We start from the raw sequence: 18127 nt of genomic DNA on the forward strand, positions 1-18127 counted from the left end.
TTGCCGCCTTGACCCTCAACCTCACCTGCTGTTTTTTACGTGGAAGACGTCAGAGGAAGCTTAAATTCTGTGATGTAGAATCCTTTGGCTGAGAAAGCAAGAAAATGGTGGTGAGTTAGAACAAAGTTGATAGTGCCAGCCAGCCCCGGATATGGGGTTCAGAGCCCAGGGAGGGCAGAGGACAGAAGAAAAGCAGGTGCCCAGGGTAGGTATATCATAGTTTGTCAGGAAGGGAAGGGAGTTTCCATTCCTTAATTTCTTTTTTCCTCTAGGAATTACTGCTTGGCCTTGGGGGGAGGTCTTTGAGGAATCCTTAGGAGAGAATAGAAGATGGGAAACAGGAGCTGGAGAGAAGGGGAGGCAAGCTGCTCACAGAGGAGTTAGAGACTTGGCTTGCCAGTCTGGCTGGAGTCATGGATTCCATTGAATTATGGAGCTAACAATCGGCCTGGTTGTGTGAAATTCAGAACCCGACAAAGAGAAAGCTCCGCCCTGCCCCCGTCAAGGGAAGGATAGCCTCACTCTTGTTTTAGGAAGGACTGTTCTTTATTCTGAACCGAATGAAAAATGACTTTTTAGTGTTTATATGTCCTTTTGAAAATGAAATGATGTTATTGATAGTAACATTCTTTTGATTTTTTTTATTGTGGCAAAATGTACATAATATAAAGTCTACCATTTTAATCATCTTTAAGTGTATGAGTGTTTGTTTTTAAATGTCATTGCTTTGCAAAATAAGTGAAAAAGTTGGTAATCCTATAATGCATCCCTGAAGTGTTTTGTTTTGTTTGAAATTTTACTGGTCTGTGAAGTCTGGAAATTTTATGACCCTTAGAAAGCTGTTCTTTGTCTGATCTTATTCTATGACTTTATTGGCAGAGGAAAACTCTGAAGCAATGTATAGAATTTTTTAAAAAATATTTTATTTATTTATTCGGCGCAGAGAGAGAGAGCACAAGCAGGAAATGTAGCAGGCAGAGGGAGAAGGAGAAGCAGATGGGAACCCCAATCATGGGCTCGAGCCCAGGACCCTGGGATCATGATCTGAGCTGAAAGCAGATGCTTAGCCACCCAGGTGCCCCCAGTGTATAGAATTTTCAAAGACATGGCATAGAAGTAAGGCTAGAATTACTTTTTTTTTTTTTTTAAATTTTATCTGTTTATTTGCCACAGAGAGAGAGACAGTGAGAGAGGGAATACAAGCAGGGGAAGCGGGAGAGGGAGAAGCAGACTTCCCTTGGAGCAGAGAGCCCCCTGTGGGGCTCTATCCCAGGATGCTGAGATCATGACCTGAGCCGAAGGCAGCCGCCTAATGACTGAGCCACCCAGGCACCCCTAGAATTACTTTTGTTGTGGTGGTGGTAGTGGTTACAGTGCTTTGCTACAATTCTGTTTCTAGTATTTAGTATATCCTTTTCTGTGGCATTATCAAGGTTGTCTTGTGTTCTTATATGTCAGTGCCCGAATACTTTCCCTTTGCATTTCATATGTAAACTCACATCTCATACCAAAAATAAATAAATAGGCCTTTCTAAGGATAATTTTTTTTTTTTTTGGTAATGGAAACAAAATATACAAAGTAAAATGCAGGCATGAATATAGTTGTTCCTTTGGTCAAAGGCTGTTGGTTCTAGCTAAGATTTATAGCGGTTTTGTGCAGTTCTTTTTTTTTTTTTCCCATTCTGAGCCGCAGACACCAAAAATCCCACAGGAAGTTCTCTTTCTGAGTGTTGTGGTTTTTTAGTTTCCTGTTCAGTTTGCATTAGATGATCAGAAAAAACATAATCTGTGCAATCAAAAGAGGTTCTTGGTTAAACTTGTTACTGTAAATGAGAATCTCAAACTTGCTTGTATTTCTTCCCATGGATGAGTCTAGAGGAGCTATAACCACATTCACACCTGAGCATTAAAGTTGTGGTATAACTTTTGTTGTTCAGTGGATAAATTCTCCATTGTTAAAGGGGCAACTACCTGAGATTATGCTCTATGCTTTCCACTTCTTATCAGAGCATTTCCCCAAAAATAAACCATTAGGATGAAGATGTGTTTTTAAGACTTGACAGTAGTGTTTTGCTTTCATTTTTACAAGTGACAAAAACTTTCTCTTGCTACACTAGAGAAAAGGAAACACATAAAACATGTTATATAGTTTACTTCAGATAAATTCAAATACCACTGAAAAATTTATTTATTTATTTATTTATTTGACAGACAGATCACAAGTAGGCAGAGAGGCAGGCAGAGAGAGAAGGGGGGAAGCAGGTTCCCCGCCGAGCAGAGAGCCCGATGTGGGGCTCGATCCCAGGACGCCGGGATCACGACCTGAGCCGAAGGCAGCGGCCCCAACCCACTGAGCCACCCAGGCGCCCCCACTGAAAAAATTTTAAAGGGTACTATTATTCACTGAGATATTTTTACAAATGTAACTTTTAAAGCAAGTTATTCTCAAGGTAAAAATTTTTTTTGCTTGATTTCAGTATGTCTTAAACCATGGCAAAAATAAAATAAACTAAAATTGTCATCAGATATACTAGATCTTTGACAAATTGTTGTAATCAAGCATTTAAATGATATACAGAAGACTTGATGAAAAGTGACAAATGAGAACAAAAGAAAAGTTTTGGTGCATTTTTAGGTATGTCTCTAGGTTTAGGTGCTATTAAAAACAGAATGCCTAGTTCTAGGCAGGTTATGCTGATTACATGCCTTAATATATGGTAAAAGTAATAAACACATGAAAGGTTTCCAGTAATAAAGTAATAAAGACATGAAAACTCTCCACATTTTTTAAAAACAGTGCTTGTTCCTGGGGCACCTGGGTGGCTCAGTGGGTTAAACCTCTGCCTTCGGCTCAGGTCATGATCCCAGGGTCCTGGGATCGAGCCCCACATCGGGCTCTCTGCTCAGCAGGAAGCCTGCTTCCTTCTCTCTCTCTCTCTCTCTCTACCTGCCTCTGTGCCTACTTGTGATCTCTGTCAAATAAGTAAATAAAATCTTAAAAACAAGACAAAACAAAACAAAAAAAACCCAGTGCTTGTTCCTAAGGAGATTTTAATTGCAATTCTTTTTTTTTTTTTTAAGATTTTATTTATTTATTTGACACAGAGAGAGAGAGACAGCGAGAGAGAGGAAATACAAGCAGGGGGAGTGGGAGAGGGAGAAGCAGGCTCCCTGAGCAGGGAGCCTGACGTGGGCCTTGATCCCAGGACCCTAGGATCGTGACCTGAGCTGAAGGCAGACGCTTAATGACTGAGCCACCCAGGCATCCCTTAATTATAATTCTTAAAATAATAAATAATACTTTGCCCCCAAACAAAAAAATTATACCGTAAGTTTATTTATTTTTATTTTTTAAAAGATTTTATTTATTTATTTGATAGAAATTACAAGTAGGCAGAGAGGCAGGCAGAGAGAGAGGAGGGAGCAGGCTTCCTGCTGAGCAGAGAGCCCAATGCGGGGCTCGATCCCAGAACGCTGGGATCATGACCTGAACCAAAGGCAGAGGCTTAACTCACTGAGCCACCCAGGCACCCCTACACCATAAGTTTAAAACAAAAGTGACTTCAACCATTTCTATGGAGTGCGGGAGAGGAAAGAATAAGGGTTTGATTTGCGGAATGCTTTTTTCTAGGTCAGATAGCTTCAGTTGCAAAAGATATGAAAAGGTTACTTTGGGATCTTAATAGATATTTATGTATGATATACAGATATTTCTTGGCTAAGAGAAGTTTGATCTTTCCATACAGTTGAGTTCCAAACAGAAAATCATTGTTTGAAACCTGGTGTTTATGCCTTTTCCCCCCTTTCTTGTGTACCTTTTGTGGCACTAGATTAGGTACTAGTTTAAAAATGTTATTTATTGTTACGAAGGATTTCTGACATTTGTGGAGAGCTTTACATTTTACAAAGTGAGTAATAATTAGGTTGGAAATGGTTTCTTAGGGTTTTGGCGTTTAGCAAGGCAGTCAGCATTGTGGGAAGTGTTTGCAGAGACTGATTAAACTTGGACCATGGGCTGCAAGTCTTTAACCTCTTTTTCTGCCCAGATGTGAGCTGGAGACTGGCTTCAGAAATGGAAGGCCCCCTGAGCCCTTCACTCACCACCAAGAACTGGTTGCCAAAAATATACTTTGGAAATCCCTGCCTACAGAGGTGGGAGAGACTTTGGATGTATCTTGAGGCCTACTGTGGGTGGGCCAAGATATCACAGTTCTCTTGGGTCTTTCCCAGTCTGCTTGCCCAGGAGGGCCCACGACCTCCTTACCAGTTTTAGTTTTAGCACCATCGGTTTGTCGAGAATGAGAGCAATCATTTCGATCCTGTTTAGAAGCGCTTTAGAGATGAAAGCCAGGACGTGCTTTACATAAAAAGGCATTCTGCTTTCAGTGGGAAAGCAAGGCCCGGGCATGTGGTGACAGCTGTGACCATCGATATTCACGTTAAGGAAACTATTGTCAGGAAAGGTCCCAGCCTTTCCAGCAGCCCTTCTGCGCGGGGGCTGATCAGTCGTGGCTTGAGGAGCCAAGTGGACAAGTCTCTGCTAGAAATCTAAAAAGCTTTGGTACACAGGGGCTTTCTTCTCGGGGACGATTTCTGCTGGACCTTTGATAAAAACAAACAGGAAGACTCGCATGCCAGCGGAAACTGTCCACCAAGTACTTCGGAAACTGGGCTTTTCCTTCCGTGACTGGGGGTCGGACCTCAGGAGGAAGCGGCTCCGCCCCCGTCGTGGCCCCACCCCCATCGTGGCCCCGCCCCCCGCCCAGCCGGGCATGCTCAGTGGGCCGGGCCGGGCCGGCAGGTTTGCGTGGCCTCTCTCAGTTGCCGGCGCCGGCTCAGCCTGTGGGCGCTGGGTCCTTTCCCCGCGGCTGGGTCCTTTCCCCGCGGCTGGCTCCAGGGAAGTTACGTGCGGAAGCCGGCTTCTGAGGAGCCACCGGGCGGACTGCGGGGACGGCCGAACGCCCCCGGGGCTAGCCAGTGGCGAGCGGGCGGGGCCGCCGTGTTCGGGCTGTGAGAGCTTTGGGAGGCCGACCCAGTGGCCGTACTCAGAGGGAGGCGCCGGCCGGGCGCGCCCCGCGGAGAAGACCCGGGCGGGGCGGGCGGGGGGGCGCTTCCCGGACTTTTGTCCGAGTTGAGTCCCCTCCCCGTGGGCCGGGCCTCTGCGGCCGCCCCCGCCCCCAACACCGTTCGCTCCGGGGAGATGTTTATCTGGTCTGTGGCGTGAGGAGCCGGCGGGCTGGTGGTTCGGAGTTTTGGGTCCGAGGAATCTCGCGCGGCGCTGGAGAGAGACAAGATGTCCGCCAGGGCCGCGGCCGCCAAGGTGAGCGCCTCCGAGGCCGTCAGGGCCGATCCCGAGCGAACGCTGCCGCCCGACCTCGTCGGGCCCGCGCTCCGCGCTCCTCCCCGCGGGCTACTACCCAGGCACCGGGGGTGGCAGCGGGTGGGCCGGGCTGGCTGTGGCCGTGGGCTGCTCGGAGCCCCGCGGACGGGCGGGCGGCGGAGGGCGGGGACCCAGGAGGGGGCGGCAGGCGCGCAGAGCTGCGGTCCCGGGCAGGTGCATCGCAGCCGGCGTCGGTGCCTGGCTCCGGCTCGCGGCGGGCGGGGACGCGCAACAGGTCCGGCGCCGGCAAACTCGGCGGTAGGAGTGGGTTCTGCCGACACTCAGGGCGAGACTGCGGCGGGCGGGAGGTCGGGGTTTGGGGTGCCACCTCCAGCAAGCCGGTAGCTGCCGTCTTTGGAGGAGTGGTTGGTCACCGGCGAAACCGTGTAGTTTCGATCTGATGTCACTCTCCGTGGTATGCGCGCGCCAGTGATAAGACATTGTGGCAGCAGAACACTCAGTGTTTTGTGTGTAGCAAGCAGGTCGGAATTTTTTTTCCACACTGTGTAATTTATTTAAGGTAGCATTGAAAAAGTGAACCCTTTACCACTTTTTAATAGTTTAATTTGAATTAAACTTTCAGAAGTAACACAATACTCCTAGAAATGGACAATGAGATGAAGTCTAAAAAATAAAATTAAGAAAGACTTGTGGGTGTAGCAAAAAGTAACACTTTTTTCCTATCAGTTTTTACATGTGCTCTGAAGTCCTAGGACATTTTTCTCAGTGCTGTGAAACTAACTTGTATGTTACATCAAAAAGCAGAGGTTCGTAAACTCAGTTAAAATCCTCCTTTCCTTTTCTACATTTAGTCTTTTTCATCATACAGTAGTACCTGCTCTTTTTAACAATTACAGGCATACAGAAATGTGAAGAGTAAAAATCCTTTTGGAAAATCAGTTCATTGCTTCAAACAGTATCGAAGTACATAAGAAGGTAGTGGTTTTATGTATTTATTTTTCTGCTGGAAATGTTTATTCATAGCATCTGGAACAGGGTATAATATGGTCCTTAAGTTTCTGAACTCAGGACCTTGTTTTTTGGGAGGCAGAAATTAGCAGTTACATTTAGTACTGAATATATATATATATATTTTTAAGGAGTATGATATTCGTTCTTTAAGAAAATTTTAATTTGTACCTTTTTGACCTTACATTGATGAAGAACAATCTAGAGATAAAATTTGAGCCAATGACTTAGAATAAAAAGCAAAATTTTGCTTAGATTTTAAAGTAAGTTCGCGTTACTTAACCTTTAAGGGAGTTTCCTCTCGGAGAAGGAAGGGCTTTGTTTCTATATTACACATAGTGTCACTTTGTTCCTGAGGTGTGATCTCTGGTACTTGATATCCAAGACAACACACTTCATTTTTTTATTATTATTATTTTATTACTTTTGTAATTAAAACAACACTACATGAGGAAAATGCTACCTGATAAGACAACATACCTTAAAAGGATTATTTAAAGTATGGAGAGAGTTAAGTTTTCAGTGGATTGTTAGAGTAAGATTTAGAAAAAAATACTTTCCTTCCTGAATTATGGGATTGATAATGGCATTTTGAAAAGCATCAGTATTTAAATATTACATTGTAGGAACGTGTATTCATAAATATTTATGAGTAAAACATGAGTTGAAAGCTTATTTTGTTTAAATGCTGTATTACGAGCTTACCACAAAGTCGTCTGTAGAACAAGGCAGGCAGGCCATAAATAATAGGTGAAGTGAAAGAATATTCAGCCTTTTCTTTAAGTCACATTTAATATCTTGAGGTAGTAAGATATTGTAGTAAGCACTTCAGTGCTTACTACAAGCCAGACTGTGTACTTAATACTTTACACCTGATACTTGTGTTCCCCTACCCTAACCCTCAGCTTAGAAAAAAAACAAAAAGAAGACATTAATTTTGCAGCTTGCTCTTTTGTTTTAGCAGAGGAGTTGTAGATCAACTCTCTAAGCCAATATGTGTGGTTCTATACTCTTTGTAGCGGTTGAGCAGTCTGTTATCCTAAGAATATGCTGCAGATTATCATTGCCTTATTGACGTTTAACTTGCTTTCAGGATTTTGCTATTGTAATAGGTAGCTTTATATTTATATCTGTGCCTCAATATAGTGTGTTATGTCCTTAAAAATGGAGTTTGGGGGTCCAAGGGTATGTGCATTTAAAATTCTAATAAATTCCACTGAGTTTTTCTCCAAAAAGAGCATGCCTAGGAATAAATACAACATTTGTTGGTAAATTACGTGTTATTTTAAAGGACATAAAACCTGAATAAATTAGATGAGGGAGATGGGGAGAGTCAGTGTTGTAGAATATACCAGTTTCCCCAAGTCGATACACACACACACACACATATATATATGTGATATAATTCCAAATAGAATTTCAGTGGTGTTGTAGAAAACTTGGCATATAATGAGAAAATTTATCTGGTAAAAAAAAATGAATGATAGCCATGAAATTTTGGATAAAGAAGGCCCTCCTTGAAAACCTAATGTGTTATAAATTCAGAGTAATTTAAAGCAGTCTGTCAGCTCAGGAATAGACAGTGGAACCACAGAATCCAGGAACAGTATTATATTTGAGTTTTTGGTGATTATCATCATCAGCATTTAATGTGTCGGGTATTCTTCTAAGTGCTTGACATGAATTAACTGATTTAATTCTTATAGTAACCCTATGAAGTGAACATTACTATTATCCCTGCTTTGTGGATGAGGACGTTAAAACACATAAAATAATTTGCCTAAATTCACTTAGCGAGAGGGAAAAATTAGGAATATATGATAAAAATTGGGGAAAGGATGGGTTATTTTTACTAAGTGCTGGGACTATTGGTTATCCTTTTTTTAATGGTAGTTTCCTGCTTTAAACCATAGGCAAAAAAAAAAAAAAAATCCAAATGAAATGTTTGAATAAGAGCAAATAAAATAGATCATAAAATACTAGAAGAAAGTGTAGGACACTTTTTTAAAAAATACACCTGAGCAGGAAAGGGCCTCTTTGTATGTGATGTTAACTTAGGAAATAATTAAAGGAAAGGTTTTTGTTTGTGTAGTATACATGAATTGCAAACAGAATTGCTAGTGCGCCTGATAATAAAATTCTAGAGTTGAAACAGGAATTTGGGGGTGGTTCTCTGTCTCACCAAGGAGTTAATTATGTAAGAAAATGGTGTGAATAATTATTAGGAACATTTCCTATTGGTTGAATCACAGAAAGTGGCTGAAGGAAGTTGCAGTGTCTTCTGGATTTTCAAGCTGTTTCACTTTGGAGGAAGCAATAAAATTTAAGATTGTACTATCATAAATGCTTACTAGATTTTGCTGCTTAAATGTTTCCATTATGTTTCAGGAACAGTTTTTTTTTTCTTGTAGTAATCTCAAATTATAGCATGATTAAGTATAAAAATAATTTACATCACTTCTTAGGAATTGATTTATTATATCAAGTGAGGTACAATGTACTTTTCTTTATTTTTAATTTTTTTTTATTTGCTTATGTATTTTAAAAAGCTGGGTGTGCACTTGAACTCAGTACTTGAACTCACAACCCCGAGATTGAAACCTGAGCTGAAATCGAGTTGAAAACTGAAATGACTAAGCCACCCAGGTGCCCTTGGACTTTTCTTAATAGCTAGACATTTGAAAGTTAAGAACTGTAGAAAATTAGTCTTTACAGGTAGGAATTGTGTCCTTTATGGCTGGTACAATGTAGTTTTAGTTTAGGTACTTACTGACCAGTGCATATTTACCGCATATTGCGTTAAAAGTAAAGGAAAAACTCACTGGACTTTATGAGAATTCAGTTGATTGTGTCTGCCAACTTTAATGAGCTTCACTGTAGTAATATTTTTCTGGATGTGCTAATAAGTTTATACATTACTTATTTTTCACTAGGAATATTTTTACAATATTAAAGGCAAGAGGCTTTTATGTTAGCATTTAAAAAATTTTTTAAATAATTTTTTATTTCATGTTAGCATTTTACATATTTATGGTTAAAACTGTAATTTATGTTCTTTGTTGATCATCCTGACTGTATTTACAACTCTTAAGTTTATTTTAGGACCGCTCTATAAGAGAGCTACTTTTCAAATCATACTGTGCCTTTTCTCTCAGATTGTGTAATGACATAAACTCCACTACACTGTTAGGATAGGGACCCCCCCTTTTTTTTCAAGATACCAATGTTTTCATGTTAATATCTTAAACCTTTATTTTATATTTAAGAAGGACTCATCTCAGGGTCATGATATGGAGCCCTACATGAGGCTTTGGCTCACCAGGAGTCTGCTTGAGGTTCTCATTTTACCTCCCCAAATAAACAAATAAATAAAATCTTAAAAAAAAAAAAAAAAGACTCATGTTGCTCATTGATTACTGTCAGTAAGTGATAGAGAAGGTCACCCATCCACAACCAACAAATAATGAGTTTGAGACCAATCTGTGGCATTGACGGGTGTAATGCTAGCACTGTTCCTTGTTTGGTTTGAAGGAAAAAGATTACAGTAGTTTCAGTCATTTTTTTCAATCCTGGAAACAATGTACTGGCTTTGACTTTTACTTGGTCTTTAATCTTTTTTTCTATTTAGAGACCAAATGTAAACTCTGTACAGTTCTAAGAATAAAACAGTATAAATAAGATAGATCACCATGCTGCTAAGGAAAAGGTCTTAAAAAATGATTTTGGTGAAAATTTGGAAATGTGATCCCTTTTCTTGACATAACCCTGACTGGTTAAAGTTCAGCCTACTGAAAGACCATTAGTCTAGCTGTAAATTTGTGTAAATTCGTGAATGGGACAGACTACCCAGTACTGACTGAGCATGGTGGCTGCAGACAGGCTAGTGGAATGAGCAGTTATTTTTTTATTAGTAGAGTTTCTGATTAAATGTTAAATGAGACTAAGAGATAGTTGTTGATGACTGGTATATTTCTGAAATACTTGACTGGAACTTGCTTTGCATCTCTGAATTTTGAAAGGCAGTCTTGAAAAACTTTCTAGTTTAACAGCTTTTAATCTGGTAGGAAGAGGGAGACATTAGAATAGTTTACTGAAGGTTTGTTTGTTCATTTGTTTATTATAGTTTACTTAAATTTAAATTTCATATAAAATTGCTAAGTTTCAGAACAGTGTTTCCAGTATAAGGCAGCAATAAATACCGTCCTTTTGGTATCTCTGACCTAGAGCGCTTCTTTATTTATTTATTGTAGAGAAGAGTAGCTTCAGGTTGCTCCTTTATGGGTTAGCCAGGTGCTTTATTTCCATTCCTTCTGAAACAGATGCATTCTTAATAATAAGAGTGCAGTGAGTATAGGAGTAGGGAATTTCATTTTATATCCTAAAAATGGGGGCACCTAGGTGGCTCAGTGGGTTAAAGCCTCTGCCTTCGGCTCAGGTCATGATCCCAGGGTCCTGAGATCGAGGCCCACATCTGGCTCTCTGCTCAGCAGGGAGCCTGCTTCCCCCATCTCTCTGCCTGCCTCTCTGCCTACTTGTGATCTCTGTCTAATAAATAAATAAAATCTTTTAAAAAAATGAATGAAAATAATAGATTCTTGTGTGATAAACTATATCACAGAAACACTGCTTTAGAATAAGAGAAGACCCGTGTTACCAGAATTCATACCATAAAACATACCACTTGAGACTTAATAACAAAGGCCTGACTGTTATATATGTAAATTTTAAATCCTGAGTCTCAGATGGCCCTTAACTTTGGATAGATCAAAAGATAAGTTTTTTTAGTTTGCGTTGTAGGTTTGTATCAGAACAACCTAGTAACTCTTTTGTGCAAGTGAAATGCTGAGAATTGAATTGACTGATGAATGACCTCAGTCGTTCTAGTTTATTGTGCCCAGAAGAGATATGAAAACAGGAGTTAATGTTACTTTAGATGGATACTAATTAAGAACATAAGGTTAGCTTATGCTGCTTTTAATTAAAAAATTTTTTTTGATTTGCTGAAATATGGTTTTTGTTTTTTTAAATAGTATACATTCCCCAGGATTCAAAGTTCATCATTTTTTCTTGGTTATCTTAGCAATTTTCACACTTTTGGAATTGTCACTAGTAATCTTTGGGGTTGGTACAATTTCTGATGACTGAATTAAACATAATTCAATTACCTCTCACTTCAGTGCATAATTATAAAATAGGATTTCAGTGATAGCTAATTTTTTTGTTGTTAACCCAAGAAACATTCATTGAACACCTTTTGTTTTGGATCCCTGTCTTCTAGAAACTTACAGTTTCCAACTGCTTTATTCTGTAATAATCAGTTATGAAATTGTAATACAGTTTTACATTGTTTACCCATAAAAAATATGATCGCACTTATGGTCATCTTAAAATAACACAACATCCCGTGTGCTCTTTTTGGTTGGGGAAGGTGGTAGAGTCGTATCTAGAGCCTGGGTTTGCTGTAACACATGAGTTTCAGTATTTTTCTTAGTTAATTTTTTAAAAATGTTTTAATTGAGTCTGGATACATCTATGTAATGTTTGGTAAAAGTATCTCAAAAGGAGAAAAAGGTTAAGAATTATAGTCAGAATTTACTTACAACTCCTTGAGAATACTGACATGGAAAATGCACAGTATGCTAGCTGTTACTGTTATATTTAGAGTCTGACAGGCTGTGAAATATGGAACAATTTGAGTTTTTGAAACTTTATTTCACATTCAACAGATATTTATTGGGAAGCTAGCATGTGCCAAATCCTGTTGAAGATGCTTGAGATAGAACATTGAACATATCTCTGTATTTATAGAGCATTTTAATGGTGCGAGCAGAGAGCAACAAAGAAAATACTGTACATGATGATAAGTTCTAGAATTCCTAACATGCCATTTCTGGATCATAGCCTCTTTCTCCCAAAGATTATAACTATCTTGTCTTCTGTGGTACTCATTTTCTAGCTTTTCTTTATAATTTACCACTTAATTATGCATTCCTTGAACACTGTAGTTTTGCCTGTGAGCTTTACACAGACAGAATCTTCCAGTGTGGCTTCTGTTGTATATGGCTTCTTTTGCTCAGCATTGCTTTTGTGGGATGTGGATAACTAGTTCATTAGTTTTCATTGTATTTGTGGATCAAATTCATAGTAATCCATTGTATGAGGACTTAACTACCAAACTGGCTTCAGGGGAAAAAAAAGTTTGAAGTAGATTTTTGTGGTTGGTTTTTTTGTTGTTGTTGTTGTTGTTTGTTTTTTGTTTTTGTTTATGTTTTTAGAAAAATATTGTATTCCTCTGTCTTTGGGGCAAGAATTAGATCAACCTAGATTAGCCTGTCACTGGAGTATAACAACTGTGTGAAATATAGAAAGCTGCTTTTGGTATTCATATGATGTTCACCTCAAAAAGTAAAAAGTTAAAACTAAAGTTTACTTCTGAGGGTATTTTATGACTAAGGTCTTAAAATTCATCATCTTAAAGTATATTTTAGTAGGTACCCATTTACCTAACTCTGATCAGGCCAATAAAAGCCACAATCAGGTTTTCTTTGGACAAAACAAGTAAAACAGGCCTGCTTTTCAAAGTATAATTGTAGGAAATCTTTTCCGTGGTGTCATGTAAAGGAACTTTGGAAGATTTATTTACTGGTTTTTTTAACAGTGATATGTGTTGAAGTATCTGATCAAACAATTTTATACCAACCCTTAATTTTTCTGCTGTGTTGTCTATAAAACCAGAAGACAGCAGCCGTAGATTTACATGTAGATTTTTGCAAGTAGATTTACATGTATTGTCAATGTGAGAAATGCGTGTCAATAATAATAGCCCCCTAATATGGAGCACTGATTCTGTGACAAGTACTAAGTTACGTGTTTTGTGTGCATTATTTCATTTACTCTTAACAACTCTGTTAGGTACTACTATCACTTCTATTTTAAATGTGAGGTTGTTTGATGCTTTATCTTGCTTATATGCTTTGTAATTCATACATGCTCATGCTTATACATAAGTTCGTGTGTTCTAAAGGAGTGTCACAGAGGTGAGTGTGGAATGGTGTTAGGTGGGTTTTAGACCAGGTAGATAGCATGAATCATGAAAGCTGGGAGACGACAAGGCACTGAGGCAGTCAGAGAACGCAAGCTGATCTGAAAGAAGTAGCTATTGCTCAGCTCCAGCTGATTGTTGGCATAGAAGGAGGCAAGGCAGGCCAGATCTTCCAGTTTTTTAAAACAGGTCGTGAATCTGGATTTTTGTGTAAGTTATCTTGACTTAAATATTGTCAGCTGTCATTTTTTATGCCTTTTTACTGTGAGATACAGTACCTATGTGAAATTCTATAAAGCAGATGGGCATTAATAAATTATTATAACATGAACACCCGCGTAAACATCATACAGGTCAAGGAATAAAACATTGCCAGCTTCTCAGAAGCTTCCCGCCTTGCCTGTTCCTAATAGTATTACCCTCGTAAGGTAGCCATTGTCTTGACCATAAATAAGATCCATATGTTGTGATCTGCCTAAGGCACATCACTGTTTTGACTTTATGTTGTTTTTTTTTTTTTTTTAAGATTTTATTTATTTGCCAGAGAGAGAGAGAGAGAGAGAACACACAAGCAGGCAGAGAGGCAGGCAGAGGCAGTGAGAGAAGCAGGCTCCCTGCTGAGCAAGGAACCCGACGCGGGACTCCATCCCAGGACCCCGGAACCACGACCCGAGCCGAAGGCAGCGGCTTAACCAACTGAGCCACCCAGGCGTCCCTGACTTTATGTTTTAAGATTCATATATTGTTGTGTATGAATTCATTCATCCTCATTGCTGTATAGTGTTCTGTTGCATGAATATACCAGTTTATTCCTTCTGCTATTGATGGACATATGGGTTATTTCCTAATTTGGGCTGTGGAGAGTATGCTTCCATAAACACTTCTACATTTCTCTTGGTGAACACACACATATTTCTCTAAGATATGTATTTAGGGTTGGAATTGCTGCTGGAGTATTTAGTGTATTTTCAATTTTAGTAATTGAAATAGTAATTGAATAATGTGTTTTCCAAAGAGGTGGTACCAGTTTACGATCTTCATCATCAGTGAATGAGGGTCTTTTGCTTTGCGTTTTCACCAGTACTTGGTGTTATTTGAAACTTCAATTTTAGCCCTTCTGGTGGGTCTTTAGTACATATAGTCTCATTGTAGTTTTAATTTGTATTTCTTTGACTAGGTGAGATTGAGCAACTTTTCATGTTTATAGTCTGCCTGTTCAAGTATACTTTCTGTGGGACTTTTTCTTATTGATTTGCTTTATATTTTTTGAATAAAAGCCAGTTGATCACATGTATTTTAGATCTATTTTCCAAAAATGGTGGTTCTCTCTTAATGGTCCTTTCATGAATAGCAGTTCTTAATTTGAATGTGGTTTGAGGGTCATGGCACAGGGAAAGGCCAGCAAAAAAAAAAAAAAAGTTTCAAGAGAGAGAGCTGGTAGGTGGCCAGATCCTACGTAGAGAGAGACCAAGTAAAATAAGGACTGGAAAGGTTATCCTTGAATAACCCTAAGTTTAATTGCTTTATATATGAGTTTAGGCTCTGGAATCTGAATCTCGAGTCTACCACTTGATAGCTGTTTTCTCACCCATGAAATGCAGATAATGACAACAGTACCCATCTCAGGGTGGTTGTGCCCTCTGCACAGTGCCCAGCACATAGTAAGCCGTTATGTTAAGCTGTTATCTTTTTTTTTTAAGATTTTTATTTATTTATTTGATAAAGGGGGAGAGATCACAAGTAGGCAGAGAGGCAGGCAGAGAGAGTGGGGGAAGCAGGCTCCCCGCCAAGCAAAGAGCCTGATGCAGGGCTCCATCCCAGGACCCTGAGATCATATCCTGGGCTGAAGGCAGAGGCTTAACCCACTGAGCCACCCAGGCGCCCCAGGCTGTTATCTTTTAAGAAAACATTTTAAGTGCCCCCATCGTAATATCAGAGAAGAGCCATGCAGGAATTAGGGTTTTCTGTGTGTGCATCCATATATGAACATTTAATCTGTGTATTTATGTATATATATATTTATTATTTGATACTAGACAGAGGTGGCCTGCCCAGCCTAGCAAGATGTGCTATGGTTTCAGAGAAGTCCATGGGCTCTGAGATACTTTTGAAAAATTTATTATAATAGCATTAAGTAAAGCATGCAATCTTTATATTCTGATGGATTAGAGAATAGAAATTATAGACCATTCTAAATCCAGTGCACAGTTTGAATATCTACCCAGCATGGTGAATGAGTGATTAGCAAATTTCATTATTTTTAACTCCTGAGCACTTTGTAGTTTTCCACTTGTTTCGTCTGTACTTTCTAGCATTCCCTCTAGCTCTCCTCCCCTCCCCCAACATATATACACGTACATACACATTATAGTCTCTCTGGATTCCTGTAGTAGCTGCCTAAGTATAATATACCCTTTCTTTTTCACTCTTTTCAAAACCCAAGTTTTATTAGTTTCCCACCCCAACACAGTCTCTTCCTAAAACTCATAGACTTCTTACTGCCTTTAGAAGTAAGACCAAAATCCGTACTATGGTCGTTAAGGTCCTTCCGGATTATTTGACTCCTGCCTATTCCTCTGGCCTCATCTTGCATCTGTCTCTCCTTGTTCTGTGTTCTCAAACTATGCTGTCCTCTTTTTGGTTCCTAGTAGATGTTGCACTTCCTGCCAAGTTTCTCTGAGTTCTCTTAAGACATTGTTTTTCTTTCCTTTGTAGTATTTAAGCCTGCGATTATAAAGTTGTGATTTTTTTTTTCCTCCCACCAGATTGTAAACTCCATGAGACTAAATACAGAACTTAACACAGTGTCTAAGATATAATAAACTCTTAAATATTATTTGAATGAGTGAAAGAAGGACTTTTCCGACCCGAGGGCTCTTGCACCTGGAAAGCTTCCCTACCTTCATCCCTCATTCACCAAGCACCCGTTCCAGTTCTGTTCCTCAAGAACCATGTCCTGAGCCCCCAAATTAGGTCGGAACTCTCCTTAAAGCTCCATATACTTTGTCTTTGTAACACTACGGCAACTTGTGCTTACTTTCTGCTGGTTATTTAATCAATATCCGATGTCCTTCCTAGATTTAGAGTGGCCTTTTAAAAACTCTGTTACTCACTTACTGGTAATAGACCAGATTAAAGCCAGCCTAGAAACGAAATGTACTAGCACATCTCCAGATCTAACTGCACTTTTCCTTTCTGAAGGGAGGGAGTTGCTGAAGTAGCCATCCCATGGCAAATTTACTTACTGGCCTGGCATCTTGGTAACAGCATTCTTTGTTTGGGTCTTTCCTAGATCAGTAATTAATTTCTGGTCCCCTCATTAAGGAGCACACTGGTTGGATGAGCACCAAGTGTTGTATGGAAGTATTGCATCACTATATTGTGTACCTGAAACTGATATTACACTGTTACGTTTACTAGTTGGAATTTAAATAAAAACTTAAAAAAACACAAAGAAGACCTGCAGATGGCCAAAGACACATGAAAAGATGCTTAACATCACTAATCATCAAGAAAAAGCAAATCAGAACTACGATGAGATACTACTTCATACCTGTCAGAATGGGTAAAATCAAGAACACAAGAAACAACAGGTGTTGGCAAGGATGTGAAGAAAGAAGAACCCTCTTGTACTGTTGGTCTGAATGCAAACTGGTGCAGCCGCTCTAGAAAACAGTATGGAGGTTCTTCAGGAAGTGGAAAATAGAACTACCCTAAGATCCTGCAATTGCAGTACTAGATATTTACACAAAGTATGCAAAAATACTAATTCATAGGGAGTATGTGCACCTTAATGTTTATAGCAGTATGATCAATAATATCCAAATTATGGAAACAGCCCAGCTGTATGTCATCTGATGAATGGATAAAGATGTGAGACATATATAATGGAATATTACTCAGCAGTCAAAAAGAAGTAAATGTTATCATTTGCAAGGACATGGATGGAGCTAGAGAGTATAATGCTAAGGGAAATAAACCAGTCAAAGAAAGACAAATAAATGATTTCATTCATATGGAATTTAAGAAACAAAACAAGCAGAGGGTGGGGTGGGGAGAGAGCCAGAGAGAAACCAAGAAACAGACTCTTACCTATAGAGAACAAACTGACGGTTTTGGGTGGGGGTGGATGAAATAAGTGATGGGGAATAAGTGCACTTGTGATGAGCACCAGGTGTTGTATGGAAGTGTTGAACCACTATATTGACACGTGAAACTAATATTTTTTAATAGTTATTTTGATTTTTTTTAAAAAGATTTTGTTTATTCATTTATTTGAAAGAGGGGGAGAGAATGAACGCCCATGAGCAGGGCAGTGGTGGGGGGAGGGCAGAGGCAGAGGGAGAAGCAGGCTACAGGTTGAGTGGGGAGCCCAGTGCGGGCCCCGATCCCCGATCCCGGTGTCATGATCTTGTCGAAGGCAGATGCTTCACAGGCTGAGCTACCCAGGCACCCCCACCTGAAACTATTAGTACACAGTATGTTAACTATATTGGAATTTAAAGAAAAACTTAAAAAAAATTTCCTAGTCCCCTCAAGATATCTTCCTTTTTTTAAAAGTGGAAGTATTTCATATCCGTACAAAAGTATGTGTAGAGGGGGTGCCTGGGTGGCTCAGTGGGTTAAAGCCTCTGCCTTCGGCTCAGGTCATGATCCCAGGGTCCTGGGATCGAGCCCCGCATCAGGCTCTCTGCTCAGCAGGGAGCCTGCTTCCTCCTCTCTCTCTCTGCCTGCCT

At 39.7% G+C, this 18127-nt stretch overlaps 1 protein-coding gene across 5 annotated transcripts in view; it reads left to right on the top strand.

The window, feature by feature from the left end:
- TJP1 (tight junction protein 1) overlaps nt 1–18127 on the top strand; it is a gene marked incomplete at its 5' end in the record, with an annotated part of 242755 nt that overhangs the window by 133040 nt on the left and 91588 nt on the right. For 3 of the 5 annotated variants that reach the window (XM_080808823.1, XM_080808825.1, XM_080808826.1), the window contains one exon: nt 4775–5320. The exons of the other annotated variants lie outside the window; for them this stretch is intronic. In XM_080808823.1, the coding sequence (XP_080664949.1) occupies nt 5294–5320 (27 nt within the window). Of the gene's footprint in view, nt 1–4774; nt 5321–18127 lie in introns of those variants that run through there. 5 annotated transcript variants of the gene reach the window in all.

This window comes from Martes martes, assembly GCF_963455335.1.
Source record: "Martes martes genome assembly, chromosome: 7".
NCBI lineage: Eukaryota > Metazoa > Chordata > Mammalia > Carnivora > Mustelidae > Martes > Martes martes.